At 40.5% G+C, this 25,385-nt stretch overlaps 1 protein-coding gene across 4 annotated transcripts in view; it reads right to left on the bottom strand.

Annotated features, from left to right (window-relative positions):
- Positions 1-2,104: 2,104 nt before the first annotated feature.
- CCDC88C (coiled-coil domain containing 88C) overlaps positions 2,105-25,385 on the bottom strand; it is a 97,064-nt gene continuing 73,783 nt past the window's right edge. The window contains exons 17-31 of one of the 4 annotated variants that reach the window (XM_075753705.1): positions 25,046-25,187; positions 24,254-24,442; positions 23,717-23,878; positions 22,459-22,736; positions 17,814-17,957; positions 16,094-16,280; positions 15,720-15,865; positions 14,195-14,284; positions 13,138-13,376; positions 9,219-9,401; positions 8,777-8,845; positions 7,923-7,991; positions 6,842-7,143; positions 5,637-5,852; positions 2,105-4,404 (exon numbers count right to left, since the gene is read on the bottom strand). In XM_075753705.1, coding sequence (XP_075609820.1) covers positions 3,400-4,404; positions 5,637-5,852; positions 6,842-7,143; positions 7,923-7,991; positions 8,777-8,845; positions 9,219-9,401; positions 13,138-13,376; positions 14,195-14,284; positions 15,720-15,865; positions 16,094-16,280; positions 17,814-17,957; positions 22,459-22,736; positions 23,717-23,878; positions 24,254-24,442; positions 25,046-25,187 — 3,421 coding nt within the window. In that variant the 3' untranslated portion in view covers positions 2,105-3,399. The remainder of the gene's footprint in view (positions 4,405-5,636; positions 5,853-6,841; positions 7,144-7,922; positions 7,992-8,776; positions 8,846-9,218; positions 9,402-13,137; positions 13,377-14,194; positions 14,285-15,719; positions 15,866-16,093; positions 16,281-17,813; positions 17,958-22,458; positions 22,737-23,716; positions 23,879-24,253; positions 24,443-25,045; positions 25,188-25,385) is intronic. The other 3 variants (XM_075753708.1, XM_075753707.1, XM_075753706.1) reach the window with 3 other exon arrangements.

Here is a 25,385-nt window from a genome sequence, read left to right as displayed (position 1 = left end):
GATCCACAGAGTCCAATAAACCCAGTTGTCCCTTTCCTGTACCTGGCTGGAGGCAAGGCCCCTCTAGTCCTGGTCATCATATTAATTACCAACAAAAATTTGTTTCCTCACATTAAACAGCTTCAATGATTTCAGAGTTTGAGCATGCTGCAGGGAGCAAGTGTTGGCAAAGGTACAGCCCTTTGGCTTTCCCAGAAACCTATCAGCTACTTAGCTGCCTCCTTGGGATGGAATCCCCTTCAAAAATCTGGCCTTTAATAGAAAACATCTAGAGAATTAAAGAGCCCCATATACAAATGGAGACACTCCATTACTGACCATTACTTGAAGCATTACGTCCAGAACCATTCACAGCATTGTTTAGTACACATAATTAGCCATCTTCAGAGAGCACGCACTTCCCTCCCTATGTCAGGAAATACCAGCATCCTACAGCCATTTGCCACGCAGACCCGGGAAAACCCGGCGTGCTGAAGCCTGGGGCTCCCATGGAGAGAGGTCCCTTTTCCCTGGTGCTCAACACGTACCGGTGCACAGCAGCGGCCAGCGGCTTGCCAGCTTGCTGCCAGCACTTCCAACAGCTAGGCCCAGCCACCTGCCCATGCGTGGCAGGTCTCAGTAGCCTTCAAAATTGTGCAAATTCAAACAGCCACTATTTCATTGCAGTTCCCTTTTTTTGGAAGGAATCAAGAAGCTGGAAGTGAGATGGTCTGGCAGCTCTGTTCCCTCTCAGAAAAACCTCTCCTGGCAGCTCCTGTCACCTCACACAAGCCTCCTGCCTCACAGCAGCTCCACCTGTCCAGCTCAACTGGCACAAAGGCAGGAGGATTTGCCATTACTCTCTCTCTAAACACAATTGACTTCTTTCCTGTTAGCTTCGACATGCTGAAAACACCCATTTATCCTAACAACAACTGCTTTAGGCACACCAGAAAGGCAGAGTAGCAGCAGCCCCTTAGCTATGGGCAGGCCTTGTTCTCCCACCCACCCCATTTCTTACCTGATGGTGCAGCACACAGCGGGAGCACACTGATCTGGTAGCCAACGCATCTATCAAAGAAGAACTGAAAACAATGAATTAATTGAGCAGACTGCAAAATGACTGCTCCTGCTGCAGCAGGACAGGCATCTAGACCAAAATTTTCCTTAGTGTTCTCAGGAAGGCCCAAGCACCACAGCATCGTGTGCTTCAACAGTTGTTCATATTCTAACATCTGTATTTAAAATTATCCCATACTTGAAAGGTACTATGTAAGTATTAAGTACATTTTTATTCAAACTCACTAGAACTGAAAAGGAACATAACCGTAAGTAACTCAGAAAAAAATGACAGTAAGTTGTGACTAGGCAGGTACTTATAGCAAGAGCAGATCTACAGTAACTGACAACTCACAGATCAATTCCTAAGCAGTCCAGCCTGCAGGACAACCGAGCACATCCCTCCAAAAAGGAGCTGAAACAAGGGAGAAACCACCAGTCTTTCATCTTTAGTGATCTGGCCAAGAATCAATGTTGAGAGGGAATTTCTGGAAGAAGAATTTCAGTTTAGCAAAAACACTCAGTATGTTCTAAAATTGCTGTATAGCACATAATTCAAAAATTGTTGCTGAACTATTGGTTTGCCATTAAAATAGCACAGAAGGCAGAGAGGTCCTTTTGCCATTCTCTTCATGTTCAAAGACAAATAATTTCTCACTTTTCTAAGGCATCCTGAGAGTTAAGCATGAAATGTATTTTACAGAATGCAAGCTTGGTCAAAATTGACAGCATGCTTGGCACTATCTGAACTGGTCAGAGAAGCATAAAAATCTCATGGTCTGATTCTACAGTGACCTGGAAGTCACTTAATTTGCATGATCAATTCTCCTAAAGAATTGATCCTGATTACCTTACCTTCAGTAAGAAGGTTACAATCAAATGGAAAGATTTCTGATATGCCTTTTGTGGCAAGATTATAAAAACAAACACAAGTCTGCCACACAGAGATGCAAATCAATATTGAGGCTTACACAAAGCTATTGCAGACAGATGTTCATCTAGCACCATGAACTGTGTTGTGGAAATTTTTTCCCCAAGGAAAAAAAAAAAGTACAACATCCATCCATTTTATTTTATTCTTTATTATAAACAATTTTGTAGTTTCCAGAATGGGATTACTACATATTAGATAACAAAAACATTCTCAGCTGAATCAGTTTTAGCTTTTACTAGATTAAATCAGAACCAGCAAAACAAGTATTTTTTTTTTAAGGATTTAGTCTATCGCAAGAAAAACAGCTTTATAAACATGAAATAGAATTAAAGATATGCATTTGATCATATATACATAAGCAGCTGGTGACACTCTGGACAGAAACATACAAGGAACTTCTTTGCACATAAATAGATTTTTAAAATTATATTTCTTTCACACGTATACAAAATTATTTTGCCTTCTATACTGAGCAAAGTTCTTGGAGACACAAACAAGGATTTCTAACAGAGGAAATCCCACATATCACTTAGGATGTGGGCTGTCATGCACACAAGGATGTAATAACACAATTTACACAGCATTCCTATACAATACTTGAGCTTCTTATATACATACTTACAAGACACTTTTGTACATGAGATGCCACCCTTGCAATTGAAATGGCATCTCCCCTGAAAGGCTGCATTAGTTCCAGTGTTTGTATAAAAGATAAAACAAGTTTCAAAATGCAGCACCACTTGGCTTGCAGAGTCAAGGATCCACTGAGCTGCAGCTCTGGTTAAGGCAGCGGGGTAATTACACTGGCCTCTGTGTTTACACAGTCCCAGTGGGGAAGGTTAAGATGTGACCTGTGAAGTCTACACATTACCCTATAAAATGTGGCTGTGGCAAGACCACTTGATTTTAATAGATCCATGGCTAAATCTGCACACTTTTGCTCTTCAGCTTTCTCTTTAAGCTACTTAAGCCATGTGTCTGGTTCTGTCTTTGGGGGAGAAGTTTGGCCTTTGTATGACCTTTTTCACTATAGTTATTTACCAATGGTGGGGCTGGGTTCAGCACACACACGACCTGTGAAACTTTTCTTTAATGCAGGTAGAAGGGGTGCACAGCACAGTGATGTCAGAGGACCCTGTTAAGCTTCTCTCGGAGCGGGGAATGCTCAGCACCTGTAAGAATCACGTGCCAAGCCTGCTGTGAGATTAGGTCAGGCTTCCACACTTTGTTTTAGGCACAACAGTGTCAAAAGAAGGGCTGGAGTTTTGCTCCTTGTTTCTCTTAATCATACTTTGTCCAACTAGAAAATAGTACCTGGAGAACACTCAAGAGCAGCATGCAGGTGATGCCTCTCACACAGCATCTAGACAAATGCTACCCGCACGTCTGCAATGACAAACACACATACTACTAGCTGCATCTGTGGGTTACACACATCCATACTCATACCAAACAGTCTGCTGATCCCCCTGGGGATCCGGAGACCCGGGAGTACTGTTGGAGCTACTTCCTCTCACAGGCTCCTCAAGAGCCCCAGCGCTGCCTTCTGGCAGCTTACCCTGGCACTTGCTAAGTAGGGCATCACCCTGGCCTTGGCCCAGGGAAAAATTTCCCTCAGTGCTGCTGGATACAGCTCTGGCAGGGGCCACCGTGGCCACCTCCCCAGTACGAGGGGCTGGCTTGGGTTTGACTTTAGAGGGAGTGTGTGATGCAGGTGAGTACTGTTGCCCAGGGTTCACACGCTCCTGTTGCTGCACGTTCAGATTGCTGGTGGATGTGGTGGGTGAGGCAGAGAACTGATGGAAGGAGAGCGGCCTCTCATCCTTCGGTGGGGCCAGGGAAAGGCGCCTCGCATCAAGCTGCCGACAGCGGGAATCGACACCTTGCAAGGAACCTGCCACCTTTGCAGACTGTGGCCTCTCTCTTAATGTTGCCTGGGAGCTCGTTGGCACAGAAGCCCTGCCGGTCTGACTGACAGCGTCCTTGCCCCCACGCAGGTCTGCTGCTGACTTCTGAGGGCTCTCCTGCCTGTATATCTCTGGGCCGGTAGCTCTGAGGAGGTCTGCTGAGGCTAAGCTAAACGCTCTACTCAATGACGTACTCCTCCTGCTCGCGGTTCCGGGCTGCTGAGGCTGTGCCATCTGCCGCATCCCACTGGTGGGCTGGTGCTGTGGCGTGTGAGGAAGCTTAAGGGACCCCTGGGAGTTTGCCAGAGGCTCAGGTTCAACTTGTCTGAGGTTTGGCTTTATGTGATGTCCAGGCTTAGCCATTCTTCCTTCTTCATTGGCGATGGTCATCTTTACAGTTGGAGCAACAAGACTAGTGGACATCTTAGCAGCCTCCTTTCTGGACGGCTGAACCAGCAGGTTCCCAGGCTCATTTGCTTTCCTAAAATAATCGCCGAGCAAGTCATCTCTGTTAATGGAGGTGTCCTGGTGTGAGAAAATATGCACATGCCACATTAATGACAACCCTTCTTGTTTAAAGAATCATGCAGAGCTTTGTGTTCAGATTATCTTCCTTCCCACTTAATTCAACCCAAATACAACCACAGATTTTACATTTAAAGTGGGGAACGGAAGACACACATGTTTACAGTGGGTATAAGTCCTAATCAAGGAGTAACATGCTCATCATAATTAAATCATGACAGCCTTGTTTGCCAGATTAATTGTCTTAAATTTTAAAAATTTCATCTCATTTGCAACTTGGGCAGCAGCTCTTTTGCTTCCTTTCACATCAGCCACTGTCACTGTAACATCAATATCATATTAACGACAGCCATTGGTATCAGCAGATATCAATGATGGTCTGTCATCTTCCAGAATACAGTTCACCTGAATAACACTCTACTGTAACTTCAGAGATATAACAGGAGAGAATACCTTGGGGAGGTGTGCTAGCATTACAAGAAAGTTTCATTGCTTCTCCATTGATTCCCTTCATCTCTCCCAGTCAATATACTATATATGTTAAAAGCTGCATGTACAATATAATGAAATGTACAAAAAATCATTACAAAAATGGAGAAATGATTGCTTGCCCACACTTAACTTGCAAATTTCAAGTCAGACAATTAACCTGACAGTAAAAGAAAACATACAATGAATATTTCATGGATATGGTCCATGCAATCCAAAAATGGTGATGTTTGATCAGCTGCCATTGGACTATTAGTACAAGGCATGCTCAGAATAGTTAAAGGACATGCTGTCTTCACGAAAAACATGCTGAAACAAGCTCATGGAATTTATTTCTTTACTCATCTCTAGGGACTATGTTAAAATTTAATATATTCATTTCAGTAGTGTTCCAAACGTTTCTTCCAGTCACAAAACTCGTTCGCTAGAAGTGAACACCATCAATGGTAATAGCGCGGCGGGAACATTTCTATGCTCAACTAAATGTTAAAGTGTTAGGGTTATTTTTAACTTCACTTTAAACCACTGTTACGCATGTTAACATTACAGAATGACTAGTCCTCCAAAAAAAAGCATGTTTATGAACAAGCACTGGAAATACTTTATGAGCAATTAATGCAAGTGATCTGGCAGCCTTTAAAATAACAGCTAAGAGTTACAGTATGCTTCTATAGGCATTAATATGCTAGCAAAAGCTGTGGTAAGTTGGGTGCTGTTGCCTTCATAGCAAGAACAACGGATACCCTGGGGATATACAGTGAAGTAGATCTCCTATTTCCCCTGCCTGTTCTGTGCCTCATGCTGTCGGGACATGAGTGACTGAGGACGGATTCGAGTGACTGCGAAGATTCCTGATGGAGGGAAGGACATAGGGAGTAGCAAGAGGGATACAGGGCATCAGCTTCTAACAGAAATTGGTGCAATGAAATCATTTCACTCTCATTTAAACTGCGCCGATGCTGAAAAGGAACAAGGATGACAGAAAGAATGAAAATGGACACATGGTCAGGTACAGACAAAAACAAACAAAAAAATTTTGAATTTTAAAACATCTCTAAAAGCTAAGAATTGTATTTAGGATAATAAGGGAATAAGAGGTATATTTAAATATTGCTCTGAAAAGTCAAGGACCAGAATTTACTGATGCCATAAAATGGTGCAGCTCTGTTGATTTCAATACTGTTACCAAGGCATTCATGAAACAAACAGCTGCTCACTTACAATATCAGTGAATTGTTAAGACATTAACATGCTCAATACTGCACTGCCTCACTGCTGTACAGTACGTCTGAGCAGTAAAAAATAAATGCCATCTAGAAAGCAAACATTTCATTTCTGACAAAGCACTTCAGCGTGCGGCATATTCTTGCAGTCATTGAACCAACAGAACAGTGCCAGTCAGCACACAAACGTGGCATGGTGAAAGCATCAAGAACTTCCTTTGGCAAGAAAAACATTATCCCTCAAATGCCCTGCTGGTATTTTCAGATTAGGAGATGGTTTTAGCAATTGCGCTTCCATTGAAAACTACTGTTAGGTTTCACTTTTAGTTACAGATCTAGCAGCTGAAAATTACACAGAAAACTTACTAGTTCACAAATAAAAATACCTGGAGCTGAGACCTGATGATATAACACGAAACCTTGACCACAAGTGTTTGATATTAAAAAGGCCCAGTAATCCAATACATGGTACTTGCACTGAATTATCTGACTTGCCATAGCTGATACACCAAAATAAACTAGCTGAGTGCTGTGTGAAAGTTAATCTTGCCTTAGTTGTTGGAACGGTTTCATTCATTTTGCAAGTTTTGATAGTTTGCTGCAAATTTCACGGATATGAACAAGGATCTTGTCTGTCCTTGATTCCCTATGCCCTCACTCCCCTGAAACAGCTTTGAACAGTTTTTTTGACATCTGGAATGGACTATCTAGCTCTATTTACTTACCCTTGGTGGGGACAGCCTGTTGCTCTCTTCCAAGAACTCTTCCAAAGTTACCATCTCACTGCCAGGTGAGGCAGACCGTTGCCTGCCTGTGTAAGACTGGGATGGAATACTCTTCTGAGGTATATCATAAGAGATCGAACCGTTCCTGTGGGAGGAGGAATCATGCCTGCTGCTAGGGCTCAATATGGCAGAAGTGGAGTGAAAGGGATAGGTGTCTTGGAGCAAGGCTGGTGCCTCTCTGCTTGGTACCATATCTTCACTGCTGAGACTCTCAGTTCTACCATGGATATGATCTAAGGAACCTGAGGAGAAGCATAAACATCATTAAAGACACTGTTCTTCCCTCATTTCAGTAGATTTCCTACTGAGGTAGGAACTCTATCATACGGGGCCACTTCTACACAGACTAGGTGGCATTTTTGATCTTACTTTCTTCTCGCACAGAACTTGAAGCAGTCAGAACTTTGAAAAATCAGGACTAGTAAATGTCTTACAGTACACACTTTGAGCCCCTGTGTCAAGCAAGCACAACTACTTCTCCAAAGAATAGGAATTACACAGAGAGCAAGGGGCCTCTTTACCACCTCCATGCCAGGAGAAGATCTCCCAGTCTTGGCTGTGTGCGATCTGAGAGCCAGAACGTGGCAGTGGGAAACCAGAAAGTGGATTTTCCACAGTGTCAGGTCTCCTGGAATCCTTCAAGGACACATAATTTCAGCAAAAGCAAATGTCCAGAGCACACTGATTTCATACACAAGCTGCATACAGAGTAAGAATAGGAGAGACCTGTTGTTGTAAAAGGACTCTAAGAGTGGCCTGATACTTCCCACAACATAATGCCAGTCAGACTGAAGCAAAACTAGATTGCCTGCCTTAAAAGCCACTCCTTGCCAGAATCAATCTTACAAAAATACTTCTTGCCAGCAGTTTTGATTCCCAAGACAGCCGTGTCCAGATTGCATAATCATTACAATTTCAAAACAACAGTCTTCAAATTTAATTGGAAGGAAAACAGCATTTTGCACACGGTTTCATGGATTTCCACTTCCTGTTTGTCCGAACTCAGCTATAAAAGCTTTACCTTTCAAATTGAGAGGTGAACTACTGCTGGAAGCGTTTCTGCTGCTCTCTAAACTGTTTGGCCTGGATGCTGAAGAACACAAAACAAGCATTGAACAAACAGATTTTAAGTTCCTCTGATTCTCTAAAAGACTTGGCTACAGTCTGCCTTCTGCAAATAGGACTTGTGCAACTAAGTGGCTTTGAAAACATTAACAACATAATATACAGAGGATGCCGAAGCCTGGACAGACTAGAAACCTCTTTTTTTCTTCAGGTCACATTGTTCAGGATCCATGTTGTTTTTCTCACTTAGTTTTTGCACAAAGAAATACATTCTGGGTTTTGCTTTTACAGCAACTATAAACAAAGTAACATAAATACTTAAGAAGTTCAACAAGTTGCTGTCTCTTGCTCAGTTTGTTTCTTTGGAAGGAGCTGGTAACCAGCCTGCAAATTAAGTCTTCCAGAAATCTCTTAAGGAGACAGTGCTGCTGCTGCACCAGCATTCCCACTGTGCATCTGCACCCCCCACCCAATTTTTTTTAATTGCTGATTCACTCCCTTAAGGAAGGAATTTAATATTGTCTAAAAAAATCAGCAACCAATCTGTAGGACATGCAAGGGTCTGTTGCTGGGGCAAGGCAACTCATCTCAACATCTGCATTGTTTTTGAAAATTTATTTTGTTAAAAAGTCCATTAAAAGCTTCTCAATAGAAAAATAGAAGTACTTAGACCCACATTCCCAAAACGGTGTTGCATTACTACATCTATCATGTTAACTTAGCTAAAATGCTCCAGGACAGTTCACGTGGACACAATGAAACAAATCTTAGTGCAGAGGTTTAGAACATTCGTGTATGCTACAAGCTTACCGTGCTGTCTGGTGCTTGCAAACTCTACCTCAGGGGACTGTTCACATAGATTATCTTCTGAATTATAGCCTGAAAAGAACACAGAACTTAAAAGGCAATATTAAACACAGGAAGGTTAATCCTTCAGCTCAATCTCCAATGCATCCTGAGGTAATCGAGAGCCAACATTGGAAGAGCAGCCATCTTCTAACCACTGCTGTGAACCAAGGGCAGGGAACCACAGGAGAACTGACATCCAGATGTGGTCTGTCAAGTTGATGACATTACAAAAGGAAACCTTGTATCTGACCAATTAAACCATTAAGCAGATAAAAGTAGGAGTGAAGATACTAGTGCTCTGGTTTTGTACTTGAATGCCACTAGAAGCCACGTTTCACCCAAGCAGGAATGACAAAGTAGCCTGACTTATACTAACAACTGGTATAACTAATGCACTGCACACCTTTTGGTCTGCTCTGGAGCCTGGGGATGGGGGTGGAAGTGTGCAGATGAATAGCTGAGGTCGAGTAAGTCCTGGGACCCAGTTCCACACAGCAGTGTTTTGTCGCAGAGTCTGCTGAGGTTTCAACATTATCATTGCTGCCTCCATGATGGGAATTCCTCTTTTGCTTTAGGTCCATTAGCACTGCGGGGGAGAGAGGTAAAATAAATAAGAATCAATGAAAAATAGCATTAAGAGATTTGCATTTATCTGCCCATACAAACATGACAAGCAGGCACAAATAAACGGCACGACAGAGGCGCTAGTTTTGCAAGCTTTTCCATAAACAGTTCAGTATTGGATAGGAAATTTCTGCCACCAGTTTTTCAATCATGTGTGCTCTCTGTAAAGTGTGGGAGTGACAAGGGCTGCTTAGTGCCAGTGGGAGGGTTGATATTATACATGCAACAATTACCGTGAAAGGAGGAAGAAAAGGAGCAAAGACATGAATGCAGAAAAGATAAGTGAGGTGTGAAATTCCCATAACATTATTCCTTGCAGGTACGTTTTATAAGCACTTACTTCAGTAATAAAATAGAATAAGGAAAGAGTCACAGAAGTCATGCTTTTGTTCAAAGAGAAATAATGCTGATCTGGAAATTATCTAGCATGATCCACACACTAAGCTAACTGCTTTCAGGTTTAGATCTTTGCTATGAGTAAGAGCTCAGTCTCTACAAGGTTAAAACTCTGCTGCTCTTACGATGCTCTGGTGCAATGATTTTTAAGTGGAATTCCTGGGATCTTCACATGAGAACAACAAAAACTACCTGCTAGAATATTATTTACAAACAGAAAGCTGAAGAAATCTTTCCTAGTGATGAGGTAGGTTAATTCATTTCTTGTAATGTGAACGCAACGCTTCAAGGCATGCAAATTAGAACAAAATTTTTAAGAATTTACTATAGGAAACACCCTTAATGAGATGGAAAGTTCTAGTTATCTATATATTTCTATGGAGCACTTGCTTAACTAATAGTAATCAAATGTTGAAAACACAGCAGAATGCAGTGGTCAAAATAAACAGCTTGCAGAAACAATGGACAGACAGTTAGTTCAAAGCACAGAGCAACAGCAAAGCTGTATTAGAGAAATGGACCAAGTTTGTGTCATCTTAGATGATTCCTGGAAGCTGACTTCAGAAACAATGTTTTCTCCCACAGTCTGTGTGGGCTGCACAGCACAGGATGGCACTTTCTCTCAGAATTGAAGTTTATTGCATGCCTGTAGGGGCAATTACTGGCTAAAGCTTGGCATGCAAATCTGTATTTCTAATTGACTTTGTAGATGCACTTAACATCTTCCATAGATGCCAGAATTATTAATTGCCCTGGAGACAAACATTCTCTACAAATCCCAAAACGGGCAGCAACAGGCTGCTGTGCCACAGAGGAACAGTTCTCAGAGTGAGAAGGGAGATGAGATCTTTTGGCCTTCTATGCTGAGCTCCCTGCAGTGTGTTGCCCATGCTGCATACGCTTCTCTAACGCAGAGTGGGGACTGGACCCGTGCATTCATTTCAGAAGCCACCAGGTCGTGACTATCGGGCAATAAGAATTCCGGGCAATGGATCTGTGATGAAGGTTACTCCCAATCTTAAGAGAACAAATCTACTTTTTTCTTTAAAAAAAAAAAAAAATCTGTCAAAACTGAAGCAGCAGAACTGTAACTTTAGCTCAATTCAAGATGAATTTTTGTAGCTGGAATTGTAAAACCTTGCTAAGCAGCAGGTTTGAATGCAAACGTCAAGACACTTTGTGGAGAATTATTTTCCCAGTAGCTTCCACTCTATATTCAAAGTTAGAATATTTAAAAGCTGACAAAGATGGTAAAAACCCTGTCATTTTTAGCATTTAGTGGCACAGAATATTGGAAAAATCTCCAGGATTTGAGATTGTTTATATATTGAACGTGTATTTTAGTAGGACTACAACATCATAGAAAGCATAGCAACAGCAAATCAGGTCAACACTTTAACTGGACATGATGCAAGAATGTGATTGCAAGAAAATACCGAAGCGCATAGCAACTTCACTTACTTACAACATGCACCACAGCCAATATACATACGCAAACTGTATGCCACGAGGTCCCCTAAAAATGTGCTGCATTGAAGAAATGATCCACAGTGTGCAACAGTGATTCATCTTCTACAGGAAAACTTAAGTCCATGTTCACTAATCTGTGCTTGTTTTTAGAGTATTGCAAAGACATGCTGAGTGTTTCTATCAAGGTGTGTGTTCTTTTAAGGCATGTGGAATTTATTTATTGATTTATTTTGCTTTAAATATTTGTCAGAAATAAATGAAGATAAATACTAAAGAGAAGGTGTTAGAAATTTCCCATTTCTGGGAAAGAAAGAGGTTCATTAGGAGAGGATGGCATGTCGGAAGAAGACCAGAACCGGAGCCGACTAGAGAGAGACTGGTGATTCGATGGAGACTTAGGAGATTTTTCTTTATCCTTGCTTTTGCTTCTCAAAAAGGCAATCTTTTTGCGTTGCGCAGCTAAATTGTTATCACCCAGGTATCCCAAAAAGAAGAAGAAGAAAAAAGTAAAAAACCCTTGTAAATAAAACTGAAGTGTCTTAAAACAGATTAAAGGCTACACAACCAGCAAAAATGAAAAAGGCTAAACAAAGACCAATGCATATATTTGGAGGACTAATTAACACAGTTAATCATAGTTAATCTGACTCAGATTAATGCATAGATTAATATACCTAAATATAACCAAGTCCATTAAAATATTACTGTTAGATCACCCAAAATGTTTTTACTTTAATTAAGTAAAATCAAATACGTGTGCATGTTACTTGGTGATAATATACTCAGATTTCCTAGATGTCTTCTGGACTTTAATACTATTGATCATTATCTCAACATAAGCATGTTTCATGTAACATCAAGAAGAATGAAGTCCCAGAGACTTTCTGTTATCTCTAGCACTCCATGAGGGCCTTGTTGTGTGGAAATCCCAGCCCAAATTCCCAGGTTGAACTTTGGATGCATGTTAAACACTTAACATCTCCTGGAATCACATGGATGATCTGAGACATGCATTTTAAGTGAGTCAACGACCTCAAAGAATTAGAATGGAGGAAGGGAAATATAAAACCCAAAACAAAATCTTCAGACAGACAGACAACAGAATAAGCAAAACTTGGGATATATATTAGCTTTAATAAAGATCAGAATATTTATTTTGAGGAGCTTTCTTTTAAATTTCCCATAATTAGGAACACATGATTTACTGTAAGAACTATGTAACAGAAGAAATCATTCCATCTTCCTTAAATTTGCCTTAGAATATTCCAAAAAATCATTTTACGTTATGAATTTCTTAGTTTAATTCAAAGTCAAAACACAATATCATCCTCCAAAATAATTAGATTACAATAAATTAGCATTTCCTGTTATTTCTTTTGCATGTGCGCCATCTCCTGGCAGTGGCTGTAAGACCAACTATTACCCATTTGAAGAAGAGTTGCTAATGAATCATATTACATGGTCCAACTTTAAACTGCTTTGTGGCAAAACCCCAGTAAATGAAGTATCTCCACCAACTTACTCAGTGACATGCAATATATTCAGGCAAACCAAGAAACTATACATGAAAGATGAAGGGAGAAGTAGATAAAAGGAACAAATCAAACAAAAAAAAGCAAACCACCCCCCCACTCCCCATACCTTTCAGTTTACTCAGCTTTTAGTTTAGGGATTTTTTTGCTTACTAAAACTTCTTAGTTTACTAAAAAAGGGATATAAAACAATGTGATGGAGTATAAACATATCCTACATATTAAATCTTTTTTACATCTTTTTTAGCTCTTTTTAAAAAATACTGTTCGGCTCATGAACTGAGGCTGGACACTCCTTACCTTTGTTTGAAGAACGCCCAGGGTGTTCTCTCTCTTCCATGGAGTTTGACCCTTGAGACGTATTATCCTGAGTTTCTTGTTGTTTCAGTTTTTGGGAGGCAGATGGAGAGTGCACTGTCTCTGGGGATTCAGAATGCCATGGTGGGCTTTCTGCTGCTGGTTTCAACCGCTCCCTTGTAGTATCCTTCTTTGGCTTCATGAATTTGACTAAGGCTCTGGCTCCAATCCAGTGGTTTTTCCTGATAAAGCAGGTTTTGTGAATGGGATTCATAAAAGACTAAAAGAAATACTCCCCAGAGAAGTTTACAGCTGTGCTAAAGCCATCAAGCCAACCTACATTCTTATTTGTTTACTGTCATGAATTGGTTGGAAAGATACAGCATGAATTCCATAGAGCTTAAGATCCACTTCTCTTCCAAAGTCAAAATTATTTTACAGAAATACGTCTTCAGCATGAGAAATGTGAGAAAGTTCCCTCTGCTGGAAATCTAAACTACACATATGGACCCCTATAAGACATTTTAACAGTGTGAAAAGCTCTACTACAGGAACAAGACTGAGAAGGAAAGAAATGAAAACTGCTTTAAAGATAAATCCTTCTCTTCGCTAAGGCTATCAGTCAGAACTACGTGTGGTGAAATTAGCTTGGCTTGGTTTTTTTGTTGTTAGTACAAGTCCTTCCTCTCTGACGGACTGCTTATCCCCTTTGAAAGGGTAGCTCTGGAAGCTCCTACTGCTGCTTAGTCACCATACTAGGGGTCCCTCACCCCTGCTAGGGATGACATGATATTCATCAGGGCAAAGTGGCTCTTCTCCTATTAATACTGTTTCAGATTCCAGTACGAAAACAGAGGGCCCTGCGCGAGGTAGGTGCTGTGCTCTATATTAACACAACCTGCTGCTTCAGGGAATGGCTTGCAGAGTGAGAGTGAAGAAAGAAGTGGAGATGACACTGTCCTTATTTCAGATGAAATTTCTGTTATCTCCAGCCATGGAAAGCCCTTTCTCACCCTCACAAATCTGTACAATAGCAGAACCGAACCCATATGGGACTTACTTTTTTGGAGTAGGATCATAAAACTTATACTGATCCATTATCTTCTCTTCAAGTTTTTCCTTGTGTCTCCTCAAGGCATTCAATTTATCACTGTGAGGGGGAAAAGCACATTCTGAACCATCTGTATGAAATTAAGCATAATCAAAAAACCTGAAAACCAAAAGCCACTAAGAGAGGAAAGGGACTGAAATACTTTCCTATCACATAACCTTCAGACTCCTACTGAACTCATTCACTGTCTGTTTAGAGGGTAAATGCAAAAGCCTACAAAACTTGTTGATGGGTGATTTTTGTGCAAGAAGCATGAAAGGTGAAAGAACAACAGTAGATTGGTGCTAGATTACTCTCTAATAACTCAGGCAGAGTTTGTTTGGTGGGTGTTAATCTTACTTTGTTTCTTGAAAATTTGTTTGCTGATTGTTCAGTCTTATTCACAGATCACTGACAATTACTCAAGGGTTAAGATCCTTACATAGTTTGAACTTCTTGTCTACATGATAACTATTTTATTCCTGTTCTGCTTACTCTGTTGTAACTAGAGAAAGAAATGATGTTTGATCTTTTTAAGACTACTTTAGTCTCCTGCAAGCAGTGTCAAAGCAGCTTCAGCAGCAGTGCCATGTAATCTTACTATTTCTTTTTTGCTCATTATTTTATTAATCTGGACAGTGGATATTAGCAAATCTTTTTTCATTCAGGTAGTAGGTCTAAGGTACTTCCATCACCAAACTGTCAGACACCTGGATAAATATGCTTAGAGCACATTTGAACTGTATTCAAGCCAATTTCAGCAAACAATTTCTAACATTTCAACCATATAATCCAATACTGAAATAAAACTTTAACTCCCACATCATCCTGAGGTGCTTAGACTAAAATTTCTTGAGATTAAGAACACTTTTCTTCCTTCTTTCATACCTATAAGAGAAATTCACTGCAGTGAGGACAAGATTCTTTATAAAAGCACACTATGTTTGAACAGGGTATCTCACTTCAATTAAACATGTGACCCTGTGCACGGGGGACACAGTGATGTATGTTGACACCTGCATCCTTAAAAACAACATCAAAGGAAGTATTTCTTATAATGCAAATGACAAACTAGAGGTGTACGATTATTTGCTATTCTTCAGGAATCTAAATATAAAATGACTGTCATAAGATGAAATTTTTTTGCAACTCAGCTGTTTTCCAAGCTCTTCAGAAACCTTTGAGAGGTACTACTGGGTTTAGCATCCCATCTTTTATAACTAAGTTTTCACATGGGTTCATGTATATTATTTGAAAAGAGCTGTGCTTGTCCAGGTGTCTCCCGAACATCCCCTTGCAGTAAAGGCAATATGAAGAAATTTTGTAGCTTCTCCCCATCACATGTATCTCCTCCTAAACATCCCCTTTTCTAGCCAGATATCAAGTAGACCTATCATTCTCCTGCCTGTCCTTCTACTCCTGATAGATGATTTGTATTCTATGTTTGTCTAGATGACCTTTTTAGGTTTCACAATTCAAATCCCTTGTTTCTTACATATACTGTTTCTGTTCTTCGTGATACTGCTCCTTGTTCTCCATGTTCTGCTCCAGTAACATCTGATTCTGCTGGCTCAGCATCTGAATCTGACTCAGGAGATGATGGTTTTCTTCTTCCAGATTTCCCTTTAGACGGGACAGCAGCTATTAAACAAGAAAGATTAATCTCTCCTCTGCATCTGGTTTCCCCGGAAGTGCACCATAATCAAGCTAACACAATAGCATAACAATCTAGGACACAAATCGATAAACTTCAACATATATGGGTGTATTATTATGACCACATAGCTTGATGTTCTATACATAGCGTGCCAAAAACTTTGCACAATGAAAGTTAGCACTCTAACTGGAACCCTACCTACAGCTACTCACCTCACAGTGGTTATCCAGCTTGGTCAGAGAGATATCCATGGACTGGTGCTGTTCTTTCAGCTCATCGTAGCGAGCCTGCCAACGATTCAGCTCCAGCTGAGAGTTGTTCAAGGAAGTTTTCAGTTCTTTAGTGTGTGAATGCAGCCCTTCATACTCTGCCTTTAGTTGGTTGTGCAAGAAATTCACCCTAAACACAAAGAAGCCAGCAGGCTTATGAAAGACACTTCATAGAAAGTACCTCACATTCAAAGACCACACCATCAGTGTGCAGCTGTCACTAAATCAAACATTAAGTTCCAAAGACCAACTTCCAGAGACATTTTTATTCTAAGCATATAATAAAATTTTATTAAGTAGTAATAGCATTATGAAATATTTTAAATCTACAAAAGAACTGAAAGGAAAACAGATGAAACGTAAAACTGCTATTTCCTCAATGTGTAAGAAACAGACCACAAATTTCTGAGGCACAATGTATTTAAGAACATTTGGATATAAAGGCAGCTGTATTTGGCACAAATAAAGAACACTCACAGAATTTCTTTCCTGATGCATGAAATATGAGCATTAAAGTGTCCTGAACTGTGAGACATTGTAATGTTGTAAGACAATACTTTGGCCTTCTTTTATAGCTTTTGGCAAATCTAAAAACATCTACAAATCATAAAGGTTTAAAATTAAAGAAATAGATAAATAAAAAAAGATTAAGCTCTGTATCTGCTGACAGATCAGCTAAGCCTTGCCCTCTGCCAGCATTGCTATCAACATTGTGCCACACCTTCCTTTGTCCCTAGAGAAACTGAGTTGAAAACAGCAAGCTTGAGGAAACCTCCTTTGCGGAGCTCTGCAGCGTTCTAAAGCAAATTACAATTGGGACAGCATATGAAACTTTCATGACTGAACTTTACATGTGATTTTTACATATGATTCAGTCTGACATCGCTTTAACTTGATATGACCTTGACCGCTTATTCGTACCAAATTATTTCTCAAAATGCCTTTGTAGTATGAACAGTGGCATTGAACAGGTTACAATGGAGAGAGCCCCAGCAGGGATACAGGTTGAGGGCAGGGGGAGGATACGTTTTACTGCTGTACTATATAAAGTTCAGAAGCTAGCTCACACAAGGGGTTTTGACATGAGCTAACACTTACCCAGTGATTATATGAATCACTAAGCCCACTTTTAGTAACAAAAATCAAGTCTCTTTCAAGTATTAACAAATGGCAGCTTCCTCTGGGCAGCAGAAAGTAAACAGCAATGGTAACTCCTAGAACTAAGTCATACCACGTAAAAAACATAATACAGTTCCCCTTAAGGGAAAAAACTGGGTAGGAACGATTTCACACAACTCCAGATATTACTGGGGATTTTGGGTATTTGTAGTTCTACTTAAAGATAAGTGCTTGGAAACAACTTGTTACAGAAACACTTGTGAACTGAACCACACATGGAAGCTTATTTTGAGTGAACAAAAATGCCAGGATCAGAGCATGTTTGAAGCACTGAACAACAGTATTTGTTGACAGTGTCCATGAAGCTGATAATCTTAAATGAGTTAAACAAAATGATCAAAATATCAAGACAGAAATTGAGAAAAATTAAGAGATACATTAATGAAGGTATTCTGGAACTACAGTTAACACAGCAAAACAACTGTGTGTTTTGTATAATTGACTTTTTAATGATATATACATGAATTTAGCAAGGGAATCATACCTGTCCAGTTCCTCCCTCAGCTTCTGATTTTCCCCAGTGGTTATTGCATTTGATCTCCTCTCTTGTTGCAGAACCTCTCTCTCAGTTTTTAAAACTATTTCCAACTCTTCCAATTCTGCCTTGTGTTTCATTAAACCGTTGTATCTGTAAAAAGAGGAGTAGCATACTCTCAGCTTTCATTTAAACATTTTTCTTCCTCTAGTTTAAGATTTTTAATAGGTAATACCACAACGACCAGAAAAGATGGTTTTTTTTCCTGCCTGCTTAGTTTCATACATATTTGTGTGGTTAAACATCTACCAAGGCTGAAGAATTCCACACTATGCATGGCAATTCAGCTTAGTCTAGAAGTTAACAGGGAGGCTTTTAGAAAAAAAATGCATTTTTTAAGCGAAGTGGAATGCAATTGCCAGAACCTTATTTCAATTCCAGATTCTGATCATTTGGTAAAAAGCATGCAAGTCTTCAGGGTGAGTGGAAACTGCACTATTAAACTGGAATCCCACTCACAAGTAATTGTCAGTGGCAGGTTTCAAAAACCTGACTAAAAAGCAGAAAGCAGCAGCCAAAAAGAAACAAGAAAGCAGTGGAACGAGCAATGGTTTATTAGGTAACAACCTAATGCATAGTAGGTTATAGGCAGAGGTAATAGCATCCTGCATAGGTAATAATCTCCTGCATAAGTCAGACAGATGATGAAGCTAGTGTCAGTGAGTTGACAGCAGCACGCCTTTAAGCAGGGGCTGACCCATCTGCTTGAGTGCCTCTACTCGTTCACTAGTGAGAAACCCAAGAGCAACACCGGTGTTCATGTCCAGGCTCCCACTGTTACCTGGTTTATACAATTTGTGCATAAATCATTCAGGGTGGGGAGACAGACAGAGACAGAGAGCAGTTGCTGTCAACTATGTCTTTAATTTCAATCTCTGGAATGCTAAAATAACAGAGGTGTGGAACAACTCCCCTGATATTTGGCACAGGCATCGATTAGGCAGGCTCAGTGTCCCTGAGCTGCAACACCACAAGCATTCAGAAAATGCTGCAAAGAACGAGGTGGCTTGAGACCACTTTGCAAAACAGCAAGCTGTTCTCAGAAGATTTTTTTTCCCCCCCCCTCTGGTGGCTTCTGTCAGAGTCTGTGCCCCCCCCGCCAGCAGAAGCCACTGGGGACACTTGTGCAGTGAATGTTAAGTCATCAGCACATTTTTCTGTGACTGCGATAAAAGGATACTGCCCCAAAATATCCCTGGGCAGATACACCTGTGCCAGTCACAGAGCAACATCCTTCTAAGCAATTTTAAAACATCAACTAGGTGGAAAATGCAGCATGGCATGAAAAAGCAAGAGAACAAGCATCATCTATCTGTGACGCTCATCCCAGCGGAGATGAATGCAGAGCACAGTTATTCTGCAGTCACAAAAACTTCAAAATAAAAACAAAAGCTGCAGACAGCACCAAATACACTGACTCCTGCCAACTTGTTTTTCTTTCAGGCTACCATTCCCTTCATCCCAGGGTCAAATTACAGCCTGTCCCAAATTCCAGTCCATTGAAGGGCCACACAGAAAAGTACCTGTCTCCCAGACAAAAGCTGCTTTTTACTATTCATTCCCAGTAACAGCAGTGGAGTTTAATTAACCTTATTTGTTTGTTTGCTTCCTCCATTCAGCTCCAGGACATTTCAAATTCAATGTCTGTACAACAAATGGAAGAACCTGAAAGCAGAGGAAGGTTTCACATCCAGCTCCAAGAAGGATTTAAGACAGACTGCGTGCCAATCCAGAGTCTGAGAAGACAAACTCCACAGTCAGTCCCCTGGCAGAGACTACCACGGCTGCCTCTGCAGAAACTGTTGTGAATTCTTTTGCCATTTCTGTATGATAGGGCTATAGGGCTACTCCATTCATTTTTATTCAAGCCCTCAATTTTTTTTTAAAGAGGGCTATTTAGAGGAAAGCAGTATACTGGTCCAGTTTTACCAGCCTGGCCCAGCTCCACATGCTGCCTTTGCGCATGGGAACCTGAGGTAAACCACAGCTGCTCCCCTAGATATTAGGTGAAAGGTAAGAAAGGAGAAACTGTCTGCAAAAATACAAGTGATTCTGCATCTCTGCAGCCCTAATGAAGTCCTCAGACAAAATTTTCTTGCAGTCAATCTTGTTCCGCTCTACTCCTTTTGGCTTTCACTTTTCTGCTGCTTTGTTAGGAGAAATACTGTGGGTAGGTATTTGTGACTGAGAGAACTTGAAAAATGCTCAGAAATGCTATGATAAAAAGCATATGGCAGAAGGAACGCGGAAGAATAATTACCAGCCAGCACTGGTAACATAATAATACAAGTCCCTGCAATATGTAACAGCAGGGATTCTGTTTTTCCAGTGAGGTGAGTTTTTTTCCAGTGAATCTGCAGGATTAGACTTCTCCAGAGTAAGCCACAAAGAAATACTCAAGGATCTGCTAACCAATCATAGCTTGTAAGTTATTACCTCCCTTTAGTAATGTGCAGTATGTAAAGCAATTTTAAAAACGCAGCAAGAAAGTCCAGCCTTTCTGTGTTCACTGAGGTCAGCCAAACACGGCAAAGTCAAGAAACTGCTATTAACGGTAAATGATCCTAACATAGTAACTCTCCTCTTCTTGCTAAGTCAAACTCACATGTCTGTGGTTTGCTGGGCTATGACAGGCCATTTCACTGCAGTTACACACAACCCATTATTAAATCCCCACTGCAGTGCTAATACTGTGCAGACAGAGCCCTCAGAGGTTTAATGAAGTTTGCTCAGGTGCAGAAAATATTCTGCGGTTAGAATGCATCAGAGCAAACTACACAAACCTTGGGGACGTTGGCTGTACGTAGTGTTACGAGCCCACAAGCTAACTAAAAGTTGCTGTGGATTTTTGTAGATGAGCTGCAGTCATAGGTTTATGCAGGACTGTAATCCTACCTTAAGCAACAGAACTATGATTACAATGCTGTCACCAGCTGAGAAAAAACCAATCACCTTGGAGCTGGGACAAGCAGAACCCGTCTCTTAGACATTGCACAAACTTGGCTGTGCTGAACTGCTCTGCAAAAATTTATCAGGTAGTGCATTCTAGCTGAAGTTGAAAATGAGATATTTCATCTTAGCAGTTAAATGCCACAGAGTGCCAGAAGAAAACAGTTTTCTTACAGCTGTTTTTCTAACTTTTTCCCCTCTGCTCCCTCAGCCAGCTGAACTGCACATAGCACATGATGGAGGGAAAACAACACACACAAAAAAAGTGGTTGTCTCTTTTTTCTGACAGCCAAATGGAGACATAGGCTGTCCTTGGACAAATCACCTTGATAAGTGTCTTTTGAGACTGATCTGCTGAGGAGGACACTGCACTCAAAATTGCCAAAATTAACCTGCTTTGAGTATAGAAAAGGACACTACCATCTGCTCCCCTGCAGCATCTTTCATTGGCAGACCCATCTTGATATCAGACAGTGCAAATTGTTAATATTTACACTGGTGATCTGAGCACTTATCACTAGAGATAACCTATTTTTAGAAAACCACTTTTTCCTTAGGCTAGAACTGTTTAATAATTGGTGTTCATCAAGAAAAGAACCCAACAAACTACCTCAAGTAATCTCAAGCAAAGTCTGAATCAATGAGAACCATTAATCGGTCAGAGAGACTTGGTAAGCAGGAACAGTGTCTGTGTAATCACTTACAGCTCATTTAGTTGACAGGCAAGCAGCTGTCCTGTCACACAGCCCTGGGAGATATTTTAATCACAATATGTTTGTTTCTGTACTTTATCAAAATCTACCACACATTGTGGACAGCTCCTTAGTCTTTGGGGAAAAAAACGTTTAGCATCAGTTTTTAGTCCACCCTCAAAGATCACTGCGGAGTTGCTCTGAACCCAACTCATAGACTTGAACAGAAACTGAACCTAAACACAGATATTGAGGAAACTCACTGAATTGTATAAGAAAAGTTTGAGGGGTAGGCAGAGCAGCATTTGTGTAGCAGTACATTATATATATTGTTTGATCCATGCACAATTGTCAGAAAATGACAGTGACTAGCAACTAAACAATAAACAGATTACTCTTTCACAATTGGAGAACTAAAAGAAAATAAATAATATGTCACTATCTCCTAGCTAGCCCAATACAGCTTCCTTCAGAGAGCCTCCTTCATCATGAAGTTGATGCCACACAATCTTCAATGATTTAAATTTCTCAAGATACATACTACTCACACATAGGTAATTACGTAGGTGACTTGCAGACCCTACTGTATGACTAGAAAAGATACCCCAACACAGTAGAACTGGGAGAATCTTTTTCAGGCTGCGTGTTCTTATAGCACAAATCCTTAAATGTAGTAAAAGCATTGACGCTACTTCTGATAAAGGATCCCTAAGACCCAAGATCATGTTTGCTAAATATCACCAGTCATCTGTGGTCTGCCACCTTTAGAGGTCTAAAATCAACAGCTTTGCAAATATTTTGATCTAATCTCCTAATGATAATAAGGATGAGAATACAGTTTTTCAGAGGAACAACTTAGTAGTTTCTATTTGTAACTGGAGACCAACATTTAAGGCTAAAATTGTAACATGGGCACATTCTGGCTACACTACACCCCCGAGCAGTGAGCGTACCTCTCACCCAGACCTTTGTGCTCCAGATCCAGGTTTTTGTGTAAAGTTTTCAGGCAGCTGTGCTGGTTTATTAGCATTTCATATTCTGCAGACTGTCGTTCATGCAGTGAAGCAAGGTGTTCATGGTCCTGAAGCAATGACTCATACTCAGCTTTCAGCTGCTCCTTCTGTTTCAGTAGATTTTCATTCTCATTTTCCTTGGCTGTCTGCTGATTTTGGAGTAAAGTATTCTGGGCCATCAGTGAAGCACTCTGGGAACTGAGGGTTGAATTTTCTACCTAAAGTTTCTCAAATAAAAAGCAAGCATTACTTATTTACACCTACTGGTACGTACAACAAACATGTAGCAGCTTATATCTGTATAGAGTTAATCAAGAATGCATCCATTGCTTTGTAGACTTAATACACCTACGGACAATTTGGCATCATTTTGATATTATTGCTGGTAGTATGCACCACATAAAACCATGCTATCAGCAGTCTGAAAAGTATCAGGATAACCTCCAAACTGAAAAAAACATTGCTTTACTAGCAGAAGCTCTTGAGCCTGAAGACCAAGATAAGCTGGAATACTCACAACTCAACTGCATCTCTGACAATCGTGTACAAAACCAAAAGTTACCCCATGTTTGTGTACAAGTAATGAAAACTGAAGTTCACCCAAACTCAACAAAACTAACTGCACCACTGTGTATGGGGGCAGCACTCCTAAAAAATGTGATTTCAGTAGAGCTAATCCAATGTTGTCCTTTAAAACTGTTCTCATTCTCAAGCTAAGTTTATTTCTTCAAAATTAAATTAATGTTTAAGAGTTACTGTTTTCCACCAGCAACTTTGACATTTTGTCTGAGAGTATGAAAATTGTGTTTGGAACTCATTGCTACAATGTCTCTTGGGAGCTGACTTGTGTCCTCTTCCCATTTCTTCCAAACTCTTTCACAGGTATGGCATTTAACAGAAAAAAGAGCAAAGATCTTTTATTCCAGAAGTGCAGCTTCTGGAACAACACATCTGCATTTCACTGTGCTGATTTTAAAAATTCCTCTCTAAATAACTACCTTCTTAATGAAGATGGCTCTGTAGCTAATGTCTAGTAGCTAATTTCCCTCCTTGCTTGGAGGAATTCAGACCTCAAATTAAGCTCCACCTTATAGGCCTTACCTTTACATCGCTACATCTGCCTACCAATACAAACGTTTCCTTATTAGCTGTCATCATTTCCACCTACTATAATCAAATCAAGTCCCTTGGCACAGACCTGGAGTTTGGCCGTCTGCGTCTGCAGGGCAGTGTTGTGCTCCTGAAGGAAGACGTTTTGCTTCTGTAGTGTCAAGATCTGATTGTTGAAGGAGACATTTTGTGTTTCCAAATGCTTCAGCTGTTCTTTAAGCAGCTGCTTCTCAGTATGCAGGGCTGCATTCTGAAAGAGAGATGGCATTGAAGTGGTGACAGGAAGAAATAAAACAGCTGTCCTGATCATTTGGAGTCCTATCAAAGATGAGAACCCATTAGCAATGATCATTCTGCAACCAATGTGCAAAAGCAAACTCTTCCCAGCGTTAAGTGAAGGTAGGACAGATGCTATACACAGGATTAATCCCTGCAATGATATTACACAAGACATATATAGCATTAAAGTCCCATGCAGTCCTAAGAGATACCCGAGGAATTTGGTAGACTTATGTGCTCCAGAAAACCCAGCAGATTCCTACAACCTTAAAAATCCAGTTCCAAGCAACCCACTCATGATCACAAGGGAAGTCTGAAAGATAACAGGAAACAGGAGAAGGCTTACATTCCTTTCCAGTTCAATTGCTCTGTCCTTCAGTTTCAGCAGCTCCATGGTAGCTTCTCGGTGTCCCGTTTCCAATTTCTCATTCATTTGGTGGTTGGGAATGAGTTTCTCTGCAGAATACCTGAGTGACTTCTGAGCGTACTGCCCATCCTGTTGAGTCTGCTTAAGTGCATCAAAATCCTTCTTTACCTGTAAAGCCAACCAGCAACAACCTTCAACACTGATTTAACAGTGGGATTTTATATTCATAATTATTAAATATGCAGTTCCTCTCTTGCACTGTAGGTACTTTAAGGGATTCAAGAACCATTACTCTGACTTCAGAGATGAGGAGGAAGCTGAGACACAGACAGGTGGAGGAATCCATGTGTCTCAGCCTCTGGTCAGGTGCCCTTTGACTCAAGCTCACTGTCACTTAACAAACCAGCCGTTTATAGGTGAGATGTTTCAACTGCAGTCTTCCTCAGTCTATGCTCTCATTACATAAAGTAGAAAAACACCACCATGGCAATGAAAAAAAAAAAAACAAGGGAAAACAGAGATCTGCAAATAGTGGTTACGTAAAAAACTCCTGCCGTGCCCCCAGCCCAACAATTTTGCTGAAACTGGTGCCATTATATAGAAAGGGACAAGAGAAAGCAGTCCAGTCAAAGGTTTTTGGGAAGTGCATGTATGTGTGTAGGCGTGGGGAAAGTAGAGATAACTTGGTCTTGCCAAGTTAAGAAAAAAAAAAAAAGTATGTGAATGTGCAAAACCACATCGTGAACAATTAAAATTCAGTTAACCTCTTACCATATTTAGATCGTTCTGTAACTGCTGGTTCAAGTTCAGATAGTCTTTCACTTGAGCTTCCAGCATTGCAATCTTTTCCTCTTTCACAGCTAGTGTTGTTTTTAGTGCTGATTCAGTTTTGCTCTCCAGAATCTTGTATTTTCTGAAAGACAAGAGAATAGCTTTCCAATGTCTGCCACTAGGATATGAGCCACCATCTATGTAGGAGGCTTCACCTTCACCCATTCCAAATCTCCGCACGTTACATTATATGTGTTTGCTTCTTCAGGAAAATTATTTCCTCTACTGCCACAAATTGCTACAGATATATTATTATATTGGGGAACCTACTTTTGGAAAA

Source organism: Balearica regulorum, chromosome 5 (genome assembly GCF_011004875.1).
Source record: "Balearica regulorum gibbericeps isolate bBalReg1 chromosome 5, bBalReg1.pri, whole genome shotgun sequence".
Taxonomy (NCBI): Eukaryota; Metazoa; Chordata; class Aves; order Gruiformes; family Gruidae; genus Balearica; species Balearica regulorum.
This window is presented reverse-complemented; position numbering and strand designations above follow the sequence as displayed.